Raw genomic sequence first — 17,213 nt, 5'->3', positions numbered from 1 at the left:
CTTCTATGGAGTAAGGTCTCCTTGATGTCAGGGCTAGACAGGGTCGGCTGATTCTTTACTCTAAATGAGGAAACCAAGGCCCAGAGAGGGTTAGGGACCTGCCCACAGTCACACAGCAGAGGCAGTGGGGGAGGTTTCCGCCCTGAATTCTCCCTGCTTGTCCTAGGATGTTGGCACTTGCTCCGAGCCTGGCCTTGTGCTGGGGCTGCGGAGAGCAGAGGGGCCGACAGTGCGTGAGTGTGGTCAGCCCATGCACTGGGGAGGTGAGGCGTGAATGGCTTTTAGGGGAGGAGGAGGCCTGTGACCGGGGCCTTTAAGGACAGGTCAGATGTCAACAGGACATTTTGGGAATGGGAGCCCAGAGGAAGACAGTCTGTTGAAATTCAGAATTCCCCTCCTCTTCCTCCAACACACATCAAATCTGAGCTTGCAGGACCCCCTCTAACTAAATCTGGACTTGGATCTCGGAAGTGTCCGGGTGTCGTCGGTCGCGCACTTGGGGCACCTTCTGAGCCCTGCCGGCCGCCGCCCTTGCCCAAGGCCTGCTGTTTGCCTGGTCCTGGGTTCATGAAGCCGTGGCTGGCACGTGTGCGCCCTCTAGTGGAGGCACCGGATGATGACCTCTGGGCCTTGAAGCCGGACAAATGCAGGGCACCTGTGGGCGGGCTTGGCCCGGGCGGGCTTGGCCCTTGCGGCCTGAAGCTGGCGTTGAGGTACAGGAGATCCGACCACCAATGGCTTGACCCGGCGCTGAGGAGGCCGGGCAGCTGGCTGTGCCGGGGCGCCTGGGAGCCTGGGGGTGAGGGAGGGGCCGGGGGTCCCGTCCCCCTGGCTCCTAAGCAGCACAAATGCAGGGCACCTGTGGGCGGGCTTGGCCCTTGCAGCCAGCGGCCTGAAGCTGGCGTTGAGGTACAGGAGACCCGACCACCAATTGCTTGACCAGGCGCTGAGGAGGCCGGGCAGCTGGCTGTGCCGGGGGGCCTGGGAGCCTGGGTGTGAGGGAGGTGCCGGCGGTCCTGTCCCTGTCTGCACCCTGTCATGCTGTGTGACTTCAGTGGGCTCCCTCCCCATTCTGGGCCTTGCGTCAAACCAGGTAAGTGGCCCCAAGTATGAGAAGTGGTCTCTGGACCTAATCTTGGTTCTGTGGATCCTTGAGACGAGAAGGGGCCAGAATGAACGAGTGAGGGATGGCCCAGCTCTAGGCGAGGGGCGCGTGCTGACCCCACGGTCTCCGGATGTGTCAGGTCAGGGTTGGGAGCACCCCAGGGCCCCCGAGTCCACCTGAGGTTCCGTGTGCCCCTCCTGCTGGGAGTTCTGGTAAACCCCCGCAGGGAGGACCCAGGACAGCACCAGGTATTAATTCTGCTGGGAGACAAAGAGGAAGCCTGGGGCGCCTGTCCCAGGCGCTCACCCTGGTCCACGACCGGCCACCTGGGAAGGAATCAGACTGTGCGATGATAGGTGTGGTTGTGGTTCATGAGGCTGCCTTGTGGGGTAGGCACAGTAGGGGGCGTGCTTCAGGGAAGAAGTGGCATTTGAGCTGAGCCACAGAGGGTGAGCATCTAGAGAAGGTGGGGCCCAGTGGGACCACCAGTGGGGCCTGGAGCCCAGTGCCCAGGCAGGACTTATAGTTGGGGCTGGTGAGGCAGCTCTTATGCTGTGCCGTGGTTGACACCAGATGGCTGTGTGGCTTTCAGGTGGTGGCTTAGCCTCTCTGTGCCTCTGTTTTCTCATCTATCCTGTGGTGATACAAATAGTGCCAGCCTCGTCGAGCTCCTTTGAGGATGAACTGGTGACTGTGTAGGAAGATCTAGCGAACGCCACCTAACGTTACCCTGGGGACCTGCTGAGCCCCTCCCCTCCCCTGCCATGCCCACAGCGGGCGCAGTCTCTTGTCCTCCGCAGGCCTCACCCCACTGCTCGTGTACCCACAGGGGCCGAGGAGGTGCTGCTGCTGGCGCGGCGGACGGACCTGCGGAGGATCTCGCTGGACACGCCAGACTTCACCGACATCGTCCTGCAGGTCGATGATATCCGGCACGCCATCGCCATCGACTACGACCCGCTGGAGGGCTACGTCTACTGGACGGACGATGAGGTGCGGGCCATCCGCAGGGCGTACCTGGACGGGTCGGGGGCGCAGACGCTGGTCAACACCGAGATCAACGACCCCGATGGCATCGCGGTCGACTGGGTGGCCCGAAACCTCTACTGGACGGACACGGGCACGGACCGCATTGAGGTGACGCGCCTCAACGGCACCTCCCGCAAGATCCTGGTGTCCGAGGACCTGGACGAGCCCCGCGCCATCGCGCTGCACCCGATGATGGGGTAAGGCTGAGGCGGCTGGGCCTCTCTCCCTGGCTGGAGCTGGCAGCCGGGCCAAACGGAAGTTCTGGAACTTCCTCCTGTGTCAGAGTCCCCCGAGGAGGGCTCCTTACGACGCACGTGGCTGGGCCTGGTCCCCGAGCTCTGACTCAGGAGGTCTGAGTGGGATGCTTCTGCTGCCGGTCCGGGGACCAGACTTAGGGGAGCTCTCACGGGCTGTGTGTGTGTATAGAAAGCCCTGGAGACCCTGGGTGCGTCATTTCCTCCCCTGGGCTTCAATCTCTGTGTCTGCAAAATGGACCGGTCCCCAGGGTGAGTTCTGGGCTAGTAATGGCAGCCGTAGTGATGGGCGTCACCACACAGGGGCTGGACTCTTCTGAGCACATCATGTGCTTCTGTAGATAAGTCTCCTCCCCCCTCACCCCGTGGGGAAGGTTGAACCGTGGAGGAAGCTGAAGCCCAGAGAGGTTAAGGGATTTGCTCCGGGGGAGGCCGGTAGACGGATGCGGCTCTGTGTCAGCTGCCAAGGGCAGGACTGTCCCCCAAGGAGGTGGGCAAAGGTGTGAGAGACAGGGAGGCCGAGGCGCTCACTGCTGGCCCCAGGGTAGGGATTGTGGTTCGGGGCTGTTCTCTGCTGGGGGTGGGGGAGCAGACTCCAGGGCCCCTCCCAGCTCTGGGTCTCAGGTCCCCGGGGAAATGGGGCCGGGAGTCGGGTGTGTGAGAGCCGAGGGTCGGGCACAGCTCAGGCACGTTGTCCGAGTGCTCACCCTCTTCCTGGAGCTGCCACCGCAGCGTCTAGTTTTGCTTCTCGGGGCCACAGAGCACGTGTCACCTGCTTTGCACACGGGAGCCCCTCCGCTCTTTGGAGAAGGTTCCACTTGGCCTCTTCCTCCCTCTCGGCGCTCAGCCCCCCAACACCCGGGTCCTTCGTCAGGGCGTCTGCTCTCTGTTGGTCCTTCCAGTCCAGGGGCACCCCTGTCCCCGCGGAGTCCCCGGTCCTGCAGGGACAGGACAGACAGACACTGTCATGGACAGGCGCTTCTTCTTCTCCAGCCTCATGTACTGGACAGACTGGGGGGAGAACCCCAAAATTGAGTGCGCCAACCTCGACGGGCAGGAGCGGCGCGTCCTGGTGAACACATCCCTCGGCTGGCCCAACGGCTTGGCCCTGGACCTGCAAGAGGGGAAGCTCTACTGGGGAGACGCCAAGACGGACAAAATCGAGGTGAGCCGTCCCCACGGTGAGCATCGGGTCAGGAAGCGGCTCAGTATAGATGTTGGCCCAGCCGACCTTGGGCTCTGAGCTCTTGGCAGAGCCCAAACCTGTCCCTGCCCCCCATGCCCTGCTCCCAACCCATGTGTGTGTCAGGCCCTGGGCTCTGTTCGTTGGGCAAATAGAATCCTCAAAATAATAATTACCACACATTTGTTTTTTAAAAAAAAATTTTTTTTATTGATTTCAGAGAGGAAGGGAGAGGGAGAGGAACATCAATGATGAGAGAGAATCGTCAGTCAGCTGCCTCCTGCACACCCCCACTGAGGCTCGAGCCCAGAACCTAGAATTGAAACGTGACCTCCTGGTTTATAGGCCGACACTCAGTCACAGAGCTACGCCGGCCAGGGTTAATCCATCACCCGCCATCTGCAGTTGACCTTTAAACGGTTTGAGTTGCCTGGGTCCGCTTGTATGCGGACTGTTTTCAGTAATTTACTTTCTCTTACGATTTTCTTAATAACATTTCTTTCCCTTGGTTTACTTTATTGTAAGAATACAGTAATAGAATGCGTATACAAAGTAAGTGTCAATCAACTGCGTTGTCGACAAGGCTTCCAGTCAACAGTCGGCTATTAGCAGTTAAGTTTGGGAGGAGTCAGAAATTATTCTTGGGTTCTCGACAGCACGGAGGTGGCCGTGCCCCTCATCTCCGTGTTGCTCAAGGGTCAACTGTACGGATGCCCCCAGGGGCCAGGAAGTGGCGCCCAGGGTCCCGGAGGAAATCCGAAAACCTGAGGTCTGCCTTCCAGGTGAGGCGGCCACTCCCCGGCTCCTGGCACAAGGGGGTGGTCCAATCTAGGGCTCGCACCTGGGCTGCTCGCAGGACCCACACCTGGCCCAGGGCCTTCCGGTTCTGATGGCGTGGCCCCCGGTTGGGGTCCAGCTGTTGTTCTTCGCTTGGTTAAGTTCCCCGGGTTAAGTTTCAGGTGGAGAAACTTAGATCTGTGGGGTGCAGGGCCTTGCCCATGGGCAGAGCTGAGGCGGGGCCCTGGCAGCTGGCCCTGCCGCTTGGCCCGGCGGCTTTGTCCGGAACGTCCAACACCAGAGGACCGAAGTCTTTCTGCCCCGCACGCATTCGCTCTGTCCGGGTGTTTGCCCCTGCAGAGCGGAGGGCTTTCGCTTTCCTGACGAGCTGGAAGCATCGTCTGTCTGCGGGAGGCCTGCGGAGACCTGCTTTTGATGTGCTTGTCGCTTTCATCGGGGCGGAAAGCCCACGCTTGGCTGTTGCGTTTTTATCGTCTTCCTTTTATCAGAAGCTTCGACACGGTGCCCCGTTGTCAGAATCCCATCCTAGCCGGTGTGTGCGCTCCGGTGGGGCACGGCCTTTTGTGTTGGACGGCATTTTTCTCCTCTGTGGCCTTTGTGGTCGGTGCTTTGCATCAGCACCGACGCAAGAGCAGGGCTTAGCGTGTGCCTCTCAGAGTAACCGGTGCTGGGGTGCGAGGATGGGGGGCATCTTGGCGCTACAGCTCAGTCAGAACCAGAGCGCCCTCAGCCTCAGCGGGTCCTGACCTGGCGGGAAGCTCGTCCACAGCACCCCAGTAGATAAGTGGGTGGCGGTGCCCAGGGCCCGCAGTGCCGCAGTTGTACGGACCTCTGAAACTCAGCTCCGCGTCCGAGGGTGGTCCCGGCTCCCTGTGCTGCCCGGGGCAGGCTTGCTTCCCGTGGAGCCCACCCCTGGGCTGAGACCCGGCCTTGGTACCAGGCAGCCCGCCCCCAGCTGAGCAGCTAGCGGTGGGAGCAGCCCCCTGTCTGCCTCACCTGTTCCCAACCACGCCGCCCTCTCAGCAGAGCAGCCGCCCAGAGAGGGGGGCTGCGAGGAGAGGCCCTGACCGGGTCCTCGCTGTGGTGGCCTGGTGAGGTCAGATGGAGGGAGCTGAGGCTCCCAGAGTCGAGCCCGGCCTGTGTCAGGCAGCTCAGGCCTCGGCTGGCTCAGACTCCTGTCTCCGTCCGCCAGGTGATCAACGTCGATGGGACAAAGAGGCGGATGCTCCTGGAGGACAAGCTCCCGCACATTTTCGGGTTCACGCTGCTGGGGGACTTCATCTACTGGACCGACTGGCAGCGGCGGAGCATCGAGCGCGTGCACAAGGTCAAGGCCAGCCGGGACGTCATCGTCGACCAGCTGCCCGACCTGATGGGGCTCAAGGCCGTGAATGTGGCCAAGGTCGTCGGTGAGTCTGGTCAGCCTCCAACCGTGTGTCAGCCGTGCCAGCTGGTGTGCGGAGGAAGCGGCAGGGCTGTGGCTGCCCTTTGGTCCACGGGCGGCCCAGTTTGGGGGCATATGTGTCCAGCTGGGGAGCCTCGCTGTGGTCTGGGCAGGGCAGGAGGTGATGAGCGTATGTGGTTAGGGATGGGTGGGCATGGGGTGGGGTACTGCCCGGGGATAGTGTCGAGGCAGTGGGTATGGACGGGCGCTGCTGGCAGTAACTGTTACAATAATGGCTAACACTTACTGAGCGCCTGCTGTATGCCTCAGTGCCCAAAGCCACCCTAGGTGCTATTTACAATATTGCCCATTCACGCTGGGGAGGCGGAGATAAAGCCACGCAGCTAACGGTGGCCGGTGGCTGAGCTGGGACTCACGCCTGGGTCTGCCTCCACCTCATCGCCAAGATTTGCAAAAGAGCTCCCTTCATGCAGTTTTGTCTCTTTATCAAAAGGATTCCAAGTGCAGGTCCACAAGCTACATCGGAGAGAGTAGCGTCCAGGTGGGCTGGGCCAGTACGGGGGCTGCGGCTCCATGGGGCAGGGGCGCTGCTCCCCGCAGAGGCCCCCTGGCTGGTACAGCGCCTGCACATGGTGCTCAGCAGACCTTTGTCCTCAAATACTTACAGTCGGGTGGGCGAGACTCCCCTTAGCTCTCAGGCGGTGGCTCTAGCTGGGATGTTACAGGGATGCCTGGGAGGTCACTGGAGCTTGGAATTTCAGGAGCAGGTGCGGAGTGGGGTTTGCGGGAAGAAGGAATGGCTGAGCAAAGGCCCGGAGGTTAGGCCGTGGGGGCTGACCTGGGAGTGGCCACTGCTGCTGCATCTCAGGGCCTAGTCCCCACCTGCACTCCTGAGACAAACGATGGAATCGCACGCTCCCTTGTACAGCCACCTGGTAAAACACACTCGTCACCAATGTGGGTGGTGCGGCCACTGTGAGTGATGGTTTAAAAAAACAAAACCCCAGAGATGATTAAAAAAAGACGTATCCACAGGGTGTGATTTAAAGTTGAGAAATTAGGCTCATCCCTCCCCCCGCCCCCTTCTCTCTGTCTCATCTCAGGATTTACTGCGAGAGATGGGGAAAAGCATTCTTTTTTTAGCTGAAACACTTGACATTAAGTTGGAGCCAATGTTAACAGCATCCCAGTAGATCAGGGCGACTGACAGGCTGGCCAGAAATGAATGAACATGCTGAGCACCATCTACTTGAGTGAAAAAGAGCGGTGTTTGGCCGTCCTGGGCACATCGGAGTTCTTAAGGTCGCCCAGAGAGTCGGTGAATCGGAGGAAGCCTCTGAGTGGGGTCTCAGGCTCCGGTCCGCAGGCCAGGAGTCCGGCCCGGGGAGGGACGACTGTCTTGTCATCGCCTGGTGCCATTATTGTGTCCACCCGGGGTCGGAGCTCGGGCCTGGAGGCAGACCTCCTGGTTCTTGTTCTCGCGGAGCTGCATCCTAACTTCCTAACTGTGTCACCTTCACTAACCTCTCCACACTTCCGTTTCCTCGACGGAGAACCAGGGATGGGACTAGCTTCCACCTCCCAGATCGCTGTGTGCTCAGAGCCAGTCAGCACACGGGGACCCGCCGGGACCCTCGTCACTGCCTCTCCGGTACCAGGGAAGGCCTGGGCTTCCGCCCTCTCCACCCAGGGTCCCCGTGTGTGTCCGGTGGAAATAAAGCCACGTGACTGTGGGCGGATGGCACGCGCTCTGCCGGGCTGCTGACGTGTCGGGCCTGTGTGTTGCCTCCCAGGGACCAACCCGTGTGCGGACCAGAACGGGGGCTGCAGCCACCTGTGCTTCTTCACCCCCCGTGCCACCAAGTGCGGCTGCCCCATCGGCCTGGAGCTGCTGAGCGACATGAAGACCTGCATCGTCCCCGAGGCCTTCCTCGTGTTCACCAGCAGGGCCACCATCCACAGGATCTCCCTGGAGACCAACAACAACGACGTGGCCATCCCGCTCACGGGCGTCAAGGAGGCCTCCGCGCTGGACTTTGACGTGTCCAACAATCACATCTACTGGACGGACGTCAGCCTGAAGGTACGGTCCGCCAGGTGCCTGCACACAGCTCTCCTGCGAACGCCTTGCCTGCAGGGGGGCTGCCTCAGAGGCTTTTAATTTTTTTAAAAAATTGATGTCAGAGAGAGGAAGGGAGAGGAGAGAGAGAGAGAGAGAGAGAGAGAGAGAGAGAGAGAGAGAGAGAGAGAGAGAGAGAGAGAGAGAGAGAGAGAGAGAGAGAGAGAGAGAGAGAGAGAGAGAGAGAGAGAGAGAGAGAGAGAGAGAGAGACATCAAGGATGAGAGAGAATCATTGATCGGCTGCCTCCTGCATGCCCCCTACTGGGGATGGAGCCCATAACGCAGGCATGTGCCCTGACCAGGAATTGAACAGCGACCTCCTGGTTCATAGGTTGATGCTCAACCACTGACCCACGCCGGTTGGGCAGTTTTTTAAAATATTTGTAACTCGACTCAAGCCAGTAACATATTAGTGAGCCTGTTTTAATAAACTAATGTGAATGATTACAGTGGGCAGATCCAGGAGACCCACAAATGGGCTTTTCTAGAGCGATTGGGTAGCCGAGAGACGTCTGTGACACTGTCCTTAGCATCACCCTCCCCCTCCTTCCCCATGTGCACTTGCTTAGCCAACTCTTCACTCACGTGCAGGTATGAACATCCTGGATAAATACAAGGAAAGCAGGGTTTGGCAGGCTGTCCGAGGGCCGGCCTCCTCCTTTTGCAAATAAAGTTTTATGTGAACATGGCGATCCCCATTTGTTTACGGGTTGCCCACGCCTGCCTTTGTGCCACTAGGTTGAACTTTGACAGATCCCTGTGCCCCATGAAGCCTAGAACATTTAGTGCCCTTTACAGAACCAGTTTGCCGACCCCTGTTCTGAAGTACAGTGTTTACAGCTAGAGCCGTTTAACCATCTGTCTTTTATTCTACCATTTATATGATGTTTCTGAAAGATTGTTCTGATTCTAGAAGTCACCAGGGTTCATTGTAGAAAGAGGGAAATACACAGAGAAGTATAAAGAAGAAAATAAAAGTCACCCGTCACCCAACTTAACCATCCCTCCTCACACTTCTGTGTATTTCCTTTGAGGGTTTTTTTTCCTCTGATAGTATTTCTCTTAATCACAATCATATGCTACATAGCATTCTGTTTCCTGGTCTTTTCCACTTAGCATTTTAAAAGGCATTTATTTTGTTAGCCTTTTATGAACTTTTTAACAGCGTAAAAGATTCCACTGCACAGCCATTCCCTACTGTACGTGACCATTCCTTCATTTTATGTGTTTTCTGGTCACTTCCGCTTCTCGCAGCTCTCGGCAACCACAGCGGCAAAGGTTTTGCGTGCAAAGCCCCTTCAGTATTTCCAGTAGCTCCCCATCTTTTGTATTTTTGTTCATTCTTTTGGGTAAAATTTCAGGAGGAGGATTACTGAGTGGAAGGACACAGCTGTTTTTAAGATTCATTATCTATGTATCTATCTATCTATCTATCGAGAGAGATAGAGAGATGTATAATATGTAATTTACTTATAAGTATTTTGTTTTATAAGTATATAAAATATGTAGTTATAAAACATATATTACAAATAAGAATAGCTAAAACTTTTTCTAAAATGTTTATAGTTGACGAGTGTATTTTGAAACTCTCGCATGTTGGTGATCCGGTCAGCGATGTGGTGAGCAGCTGCTCCAGGTGGCGGAGCAGCTCAGAGTTAAATGTCTGCCTGAACGCTGGTTCCTAACCGTGGCCTCTGCCCCCGCCCCCCAGACCATCAGCCGCGCCTTCCTGAACGGGAGCTCGGTGGAGCACGTGATCGAGTTCGGCCTCGACTACCCGGAAGGCATGGCCGTCGACTGGATGGGCAAGAACCTCTACTGGGCGGACACCGGGACCAACAGGATCGAAGTGGCCCGGCTGGACGGGCAGTTCCGGCAGGTCCTTGTGTGGAGGGACTTGGACAACCCGAGGTCGCTGGCCCTGGACCCCACCAAGGGGTAAGGACCGTTTTGTCGGGCACGTGTGTCTCCGGCCCCCTCCCGCCTCTGTACCCGCCAGCACGGGGATGACCGGAGACCGAGGTGGTGGCTGCCCGGCTGGCTCTCCGTGATGAGAGCAGCACTGACCGCCTCTAGCGTTGAGGTGGCCGGGGCCGGCTGCACTCCGGAGATCATGTAGTTTGTTTCATGGGGGAAACTGAGGCCCAGAGCCGAGGACGGAGTGGCAGCCGCTGTATCGGGCTGCGCTGGGCGCTTTCATGTGGGTTGTCTCCCTGCAGCACCCAGGAGGCCTGTGGGAGGGAGGGGGTGTTTTGTTCCTGATTTTACAGAGATGGAAACTGAGGCTCAGAGAGGCTGAGCACCTCACCCAAGGCCACACAGCCAGTCAGAGCAGGGCTGGGCCAGGAAGGGCTGTTCTTTCCCTCGCCCCTGTCACCAGGCTCCACCTTCTCGGAGCTGGCTTTGAGCCCCTTGGATTGCACTTAGCCGAGGGTTAGCTCCAGGCTTCGTGTGGGAGGCCTGGGCTCTGCCCCGGGGCTCTGGGGCTGGGGTGTGGCGGAGGGGGCGTCTCCTTCTGCTCCGAGATTCCTTTTCTGAGCAGCTGGCACAGTGCTGGTCCCAGAAGGCATCAGCCATGTGGAGGGAGCACCCCAAATCCGGCCTGCCGCTTGCCCTATTAGGGGTAGCAGAACAGGGAGGTCCAGGTTTTAGCGAAAGGGCAAGTCCCACGTGCCTGATCCTGGGAGGAGGACGGAGGTTCCTCTTCGTGGAGCTGTCAGGAGGCGGCAGAGCTGATTTCCTTTGAGGGCTGCCGCGCCTGCCGCCTCGGACCTGTGTCCTGCTCTCCCACATCCTGCTTCGCCCACGTTCGTCCTGGCTCCCCTGTCATCCAGCATCCCGTGCGGGTTTGTTAGCATTTGTCCTTGACAAAGGCAGTCCAGCTGGTGGTTCTGTTACACACCACCTTGTCTGTGCACCTGTGTGTGCCTGTAAATGGGTGACCACACTTCCCCTGCAGGTGAGCAGCTGCAGGCATTCAGGTGGCAGGAGGTGGCACAGTGACGGCCCCTGGAGGGATGGCGGGTGGTGGGGACCCGGGTCTGGCCTCTTTCCTGCTTCCCGGAGGGATGTGGTGGAAGTGGCTTTCTCGGGGGCGGGGAGGACCCAGCGTAGGAGTCGGTGGCGGCCGCGTTCCCTGCCTTGCCGAGAGTGTGGACGCATCTGAGCCCGACCTGCCTTTCTCCCGTGTCTTCCAGCTACATCTACTGGACCGAGTGGGGCGGCAAGCCACGGATCGTGCGGGCCTTCATGGACGGGACCAACTGCATGACGCTGGTGGACAAGGTGGGCCGGGCCAATGACCTCACCATCGACTACGCAGACCAGCGCCTCTACTGGACTGACCTGGACACCAACATGATCGAGTCATCCAACATGCTGGGTGAGGGCCGGTGGTCCTGGGGGATGGGTGTCCTTGGCTGGAGCCCCCCTGCACTGTGCCCTCTGGCCTTCGAATCCCCGGGCCCTCCAGGAGGTGTGGGCATGCCCCGAATGCTCACCCAACTTCCCCTCTCTCTCGAGGGCCGTCCCTTCCCGCACTGTGCCGTGGGTGTGTCGACAGAGGCCCCGTGACCACAGTTTCGGGCACCGAAAGCTGGGCTCCAGCTAAGCCCTGGGCTAGCATTCTGATTTGACACCGCACCACGTGGCCTAGGCTTTCACTGGTGGGGAAGCAGGCCCAGGGAGGTCACAGGACTGGCCTCAGGTCACAGAGTGCCGCTCAGACGCCAGGGCCACACACCCTTCTTCACCCTGAGCACCCACTATGTGCTAGTTTGTTCTGGGACCACTCACAAGCTATACCCAACACCCTGGGATTAGGTAAAAAAACACATCGCTCCAAGTCACCCAGCAGTAGGGGCAGGATTTGAACCCGGAACACGTAACTCTGGGCTCTGTCCTGCTGGAGGGGTGTAGTCCTGTCAGCTCTGTGGGGTCACGGGGCTGCCCTGTGTAGCAGAAGGAATCTGGCTTCCTGCCTCATCTCTGCTGCCCTCACCCGGGGTGGGCGTGGTTGTGCCCATGTTGCCGATGAGGGAACTGAGACAGAGGTGCGCTGAATGGCTAGGTCCAGGTGTGAGCAGAGCTAGGACCCAGTGTCCGGGCTTTTGTGTGGGCCGGGCCACACCCACCCTGCATGCTGACTGTCCTGGTTTACGGGGCTAATGGCCAGCTTCGAATGTCTTTGAAGATCCCATTACCTTTCCTTCATTCTGCTATTGATGAGCGTTTGGCTTGTTTCCAGCCCATGGCTGTCACAGCCAGTGGCTGCCACCCACACTCTTGTCCGTATGGTGCAGGTGCACACTGTGTGCGTGCGTTTCTCCTGTGAATGGGAGAGGAGTTGCCCGGTCCCAGGGTGGTGCACATCCAACGTCAGTCAGTCCTGTTCGTTTTCCAAAGTGGTCGAACTTTCTGGCCCCGGCACAGGCTGCCAGGTTGCAGGGCGCCCTGCGCTGCGGGCGTGCTCTGCTGTTGCTGACGCCCTGCCCGTGTGTCCCACGCAGGTCAGGACAGGACCGTGATCGCCGACGACCTCCCACACCCCTTCGGCCTGACCCAGTACAGCGATTACATCTACTGGACGGACTGGAACCTGCACAGCATCGAGCGGGCCGACAAGACCAGCGGCCGGAACCGCACCCTCATCCAGGGCCACCTGGACTTCGTCATGGACATCCTGGTGTTCCACTCCTCCCGCCAGGACGGCCTCAACGACTGCGTGCACGGCAACGGGCAGTGCGGGCAGCTGTGCCTGGCCGTGCCCGGAGGCCACCGCTGCAGCTGTGCCTCCCACTACACCCTGGACCCCAGCAGCCGCAACTGTAGCCGTGAGTGCTCGCGTCCCCTGCCGCGCGTCCCGTGTTGGGCCAGGCTGGCTCCGGGGCTGGGAGGGAAAGGGCGCCTTGGTGCACGAACTGCACAATGTTACCTTGAGGCCTGGGCTGGGCGAAGGGCCTGTTGCTTCATCAAGACACAGGAGCTGGGCCAAGCCCCAAGCTGGCACATCCCACGGGGAATTGTGGTCCCTGGGAGAGAGCGCTCGCTCGGGGAGGCAGGCCCTGTTCTAGTCCTTTCTGTGGCTCTCGTTCAGTCCTCACACCTGCAGGGAGGGAAGTGTCACTGTCCCCATCTCACTTACAGGCGTGGAACCTGACACAGAGATGCATAGTAACCCGTGCAGGGCCACGCAGCCGGGAAGGCCTGAGCCCGGTTTGAGTGCAGACAGGTTGGCTCCAGAGGCCCTGCTCTTGACCCCTTGCCAGGTGGCCTCACGTTCACACGTGTCATCCTCACACTGACACTCTGAATTATGCGGGCCTTTTTAAAAGCTCTCATGTCAGTGATAAAAAAGTGAGTTCCAGGGAGCCAGAGGGCGACTTGCCCACGGGCCCAGGGAGAGCGGTGGTTCTGCTGGCGGGCTCTTCCCCGTAGCATCAGAGCCGTCATGCCTCAGCCCGTGTGCAGCACGGGGCAGCGTGCAGAGCTCTCTCTATTGCCTGGGCCTGGCTTGAGGTCACACAGCCCTCGGCACCAGGAGGGCTGGCTTTCCTCATCCCCTCGTGTCAATGAGGCCCCGAGCTGGTGCGAGCTGGGCCTGGGCTGCAGCCTGGGACCCCCACCCCTGGGCTCCCTTTGGTCCTGTTGTCCCTGCCCCCCTGGGGGCCATAACCTTGAAGCAGAGGTGCAGGTAACCCCGCACCCAGAGGGGACGCCTGTGGCCGGTGACCTGGGCAGAGGACGGCGCTGTCGGACGGTGGCTGCAGCCCGTGGTCTCCTGCACATTCTGAGAGATGCCGTTCCTGCAGCTGGCAGCTTTGCTCACTGACCCCAGGCAGCGTGCCCTCCTGGGGTCACTGTTCACCCCACATGCTCCTCAGCAGTTCCCTAGCACGTGGAGACATGTCACCCGAGCTTGACAGACACTTGCAGTGGGCCCTTGGTCCTCACTGCCTTCCTTCCTGCCATCTTGAGTCTTGATCACTTACAGATGAATTGATATCTGTTTTTAAAAAGACGGGCACTCATAAAAACTGCAACCGAGACATGTAACACGGAGGGTAAAATTCCCCGTGGTCCACCACCGGAAGAGGTTTCTCTCCTCCTGGCCTTGTCCCATGTCCCCTGGGGGCTCCACATGTAGATCTGCTCTCCCTTCGGCTCTCGGATGCTGACCCGCAGCCCCCGCTCTGTTCGCCTCACCCTAGCGCCCAGCACCTTCTTGCTGTTCAGCCAGAAAAATGCCATCAGCCGGATGATCCCGGACGACCAGCACAGCCCGGACCTCGTCCTGCCGCTGCACGGGCTGAGGAACGTCAAGGCCATCGACTACGACCCACTGGACAAGTTCATCTACTGGGTGGATGGACGCCAGAACATCAAGCGAGCCCGGGATGATGGGACCCAGGCAAGTGTATCTGTCAGAGGCGTGAGGGCACTTCCGTGAAGAGCTCACCTTGGGAATCTCTGGGCCCCGCCCACTTTCCTCAGCAGTGGGGCTGCCCACCACGCACGGCTTTGGGGCAGCAATGATTTGAGCTACGATTCTGCCATTATTGGGTGTGAAACTCTGCGACTGGTTATGTGTAGAAACTGGATTTTATAGTTTTTAAATCACTGGGCGGTGTGGGGAGGGGAGTGTCCAACCGCATGGGATATGTCTTCTTTCCACAGTGGTTTTGCACAGGTGGCTGGTATTGCTTACTCTGGATTTGTTCTTATTTCATAGGAATCGTGTAGTCAGTTCTGCCATAGTGCAGTCTGTGCGTTCTGAAAATCACCACACTTTGCAGAATCACACAGCACACACCTCAGGGCCATGGGGACGGGGGCTAGGGCACATTACGCACCGACAGGAGCTCCATACTGCAGTGTCATGCAGGCTTAAATGGCTCAGGACATAAGTGCCACAATGGAGGCCTGACGTTGGCTGAGGATTTGGGCGCCGGAAGGTCGCGGCCTGTGGGTTTTTGTGAGACGGTGGAGTGAGTGTGGACGTGGGGCTCACAGGGAGACCCAGGGGGCATGTTTTCCTCCTCGGCCCCGTGCTGGGTGCACCCACCTGGTGCTTCTCGCGGGTGAGAGTGCCCAAGAGCAAATGTGAAATCCACGCTTTGCTCACATGGCCCCAGTGCATCACTGTGTGGGAACACATCTGTGTTTTCAAAATTCGCGTCCCGGCAGGACTGACGGTTTAGGTGTGTGACCTGGTCCGGAAAGGACACGTTCGCTGCAGCCTCAGGCCTCACCCGGTGTCTCTGTGCGGCAGGGAACTGTGACCACCAGGAGCGTGTTTGGCTCATCCTGCCAGTTTCCAAAGACCCTTTTACAAAAGCTGCAGAACTGAGCGGCCCCCTTCTCAGGCCAGGGGTCCGTGCAGGGGCCTGTGTCCCCGTGGGGAGCTCTTGAGACCGTGTAACGGTGATGGTGAGGCATGCTCGTCGGTGGAGATTTTCGGACGATTGTCGTGTGTGTAAAGTGGATTTTGCTGTTCCGTCCCCTGAACTGGATGCTGTTGCTGCCTCGGTGGGTTGGGCATAACTTCCAATAAAACGCTTCTTCCAGCAACGAAGGGAAGTGAGCAGGGCCCCTTTGAGGTTTGTGCCTGGTGGGAATGGGTTCCTTTCATCCTGCTCAGAGCAGGTGCTGCATCACTGAGCGCCCTTTCCGAGGATGGGGAGGTGTTAATTGATGGGCGGTGGCTTCCCTGCTGTTAGGAGGTGTAAATTGCCTTAGGGTCCTGTCCAGGCATTCCTTTAGAAAGCTGGGCAAAAGCATGGAAAGATTTTGAAGAAAAAGCCCTTTTAGGAGCAGCTTCTGGGTTTTCACTGAATTTGGAAACATGGTTCGCTCCTCTTCTCTTGCTGAGCCTCCCCCCTCCTGTGGCTCTGGTTTTGAGTCTTGCTTGTTTGCTTGTTAATCCTCATCGGAGGATAGTCTTTCCACTGATTTTTAGAGACGTGGAAGGGGAGGTGGGTGTAGGAGAGAGAGAGAGAGAGAAACATCGATGTGAGAGAGACGCACTAATTGGTTGCCTTCCACGTACATTGATATGAGAGAGACACACTAATTGGTTGCCTTCCACATGCACCCCAACTGGGGCCGGGGATCGGACCTGCAACCCAGGTACATGCCCTTGACTGTGAATCGAACCTGCCACCCTTTGGTATGCAGGCGGATGCTCTAACCACGGCTGGCTTTGATTCTTCCTTAGGGCCCCCCGCAAGTCCCCCACAGATGATGTTTTAAATTATTACATTCTTGGCTAAGTTTTCTTACCTGTTCATTTAAAATTTCTTACTGTGGCAAATATTCATAGCAGACCCATTTTGATAGTTCTGAAGTGTATGGTTCAGTGACACTGAGTACGTTCGCATGGCACCCTTTGGTAGGCCACCGTCATCTCCAGAACGTCATCTCCAGAACTGTTCGTGTTCTCCAACTGACACGCTGCCCCCAGGACACACTGAATTCCCCACCCCTCCTGCCAGCCCCGGGCACCCACCGTCCTCCTTTCTGTCTGTGAATTTGACTGTTCTAAGTACTTCATGTGAGTGGCATCACACACTGAGCATGTATGTTTTTGTGTCTGGCTTATTTCACGAGCGTCACGTGTTCGGGGTTGATCCGCGCTTTAGCATGTGTGGTTCTCAGCTGGCTTTTCTGATGACTGGTGTCCCAAGTCTGGTTTTAGGGCCCCCCCTGGCCCTGCACCCTCGCTGGGCCGTGAACCCTGGCCTCTCCTTTGGAGGAGAGGGTTGTGCGAGGTTCACCTCCGTTCTCTACACTTGGTTCTGGCGCCTTCAGTTTGAAAAACAGCAGGCGTCTAAGAAAACAAGAAAGCAGAGCGATGTCTTGGAAGGGGTCTGGGATCCTGGGTTCAGCCGTCAGGCGGCCCTTCGGCAGGAACAGGACCGGGAGAGCGACAGTGCTGGTGGGAGGGCGGGCGCTGAATCCACGTGGGTGGGCCCGAGACCTGGGTGAATGGGCGAGCGCTCTCCCCGAGGGAGGCTGCTGTGGGCGTCAGTTTCACTCTGCGGTGCGCGTGTGGGTGAGAGCTGATTGGGTCGGGTTGGAGCCTGAACTCGGACCCCGAGGCCTCGGCCCTCCCGGCCCTGCCTTAGCCGGCGTTCCTTTCTCACTGCTTTACAGCCCTTCATCCTGACCACCCCGAGCCCCAACCAAAGCCCAGACAGGCAGCCCCACGACCTCAGCATCGACGTCTATAGCCGGACGCTGTTCTGGACGTGCGAGGCCACCAACACCATCAACGTGCACAGGCTGGACGGGGACGCCATGGGCGTGGTGGGGGACCGGG

General features: G+C 58.6%; 2 protein-coding genes across 2 annotated transcripts in view; both read left to right on the top strand.

Annotated features, from left to right (window-relative positions):
- LRP5L (LDL receptor related protein 5 like) overlaps positions 1-7,759 on the top strand; it is a 25,582-nt gene extending 17,823 nt beyond the window's left edge. Inside the window, 5 exon segments of the mRNA XM_015569012.1 lie at positions 1,935-2,331; positions 3,382-3,553; positions 5,562-5,778; positions 7,568-7,599; positions 7,601-7,759. Of these exon segments, the coding sequence (XP_015424498.1) occupies positions 1,935-2,331; positions 3,382-3,553; positions 5,562-5,778; positions 7,568-7,599; positions 7,601-7,669 (887 nt within the window). The 3' untranslated portion in view covers positions 7,670-7,759.
- Positions 7,675-17,213, top strand: part of LRP5 (LDL receptor related protein 5) — a 24,995-nt gene continuing 15,456 nt past the window's right edge. The window contains exons 1-7 of the mRNA XM_015568951.1: positions 7,675-7,857; positions 9,606-9,832; positions 11,092-11,276; positions 12,403-12,726; positions 14,104-14,303; positions 16,703-16,858; positions 17,048-17,200. Of these exons, the coding sequence (XP_015424437.1) occupies positions 7,675-7,857; positions 9,606-9,832; positions 11,092-11,276; positions 12,403-12,726; positions 14,104-14,303; positions 16,703-16,858; positions 17,048-17,200 (1,428 nt within the window). The remainder of the gene's footprint in view (positions 7,858-9,605; positions 9,833-11,091; positions 11,277-12,402; positions 12,727-14,103; positions 14,304-16,702; positions 16,859-17,047; positions 17,201-17,213) is intronic.

Source organism: Myotis davidii, unplaced genomic scaffold, assembly GCF_000327345.1.
Source record: "Myotis davidii unplaced genomic scaffold, ASM32734v1 scaffold425, whole genome shotgun sequence".
Taxonomy (NCBI): domain Eukaryota; kingdom Metazoa; phylum Chordata; class Mammalia; order Chiroptera; family Vespertilionidae; genus Myotis; species Myotis davidii.
The sequence above is the reverse complement of the archived record's forward strand: the minus strand, read 5'-3'. Positions and strand labels throughout refer to the sequence as shown.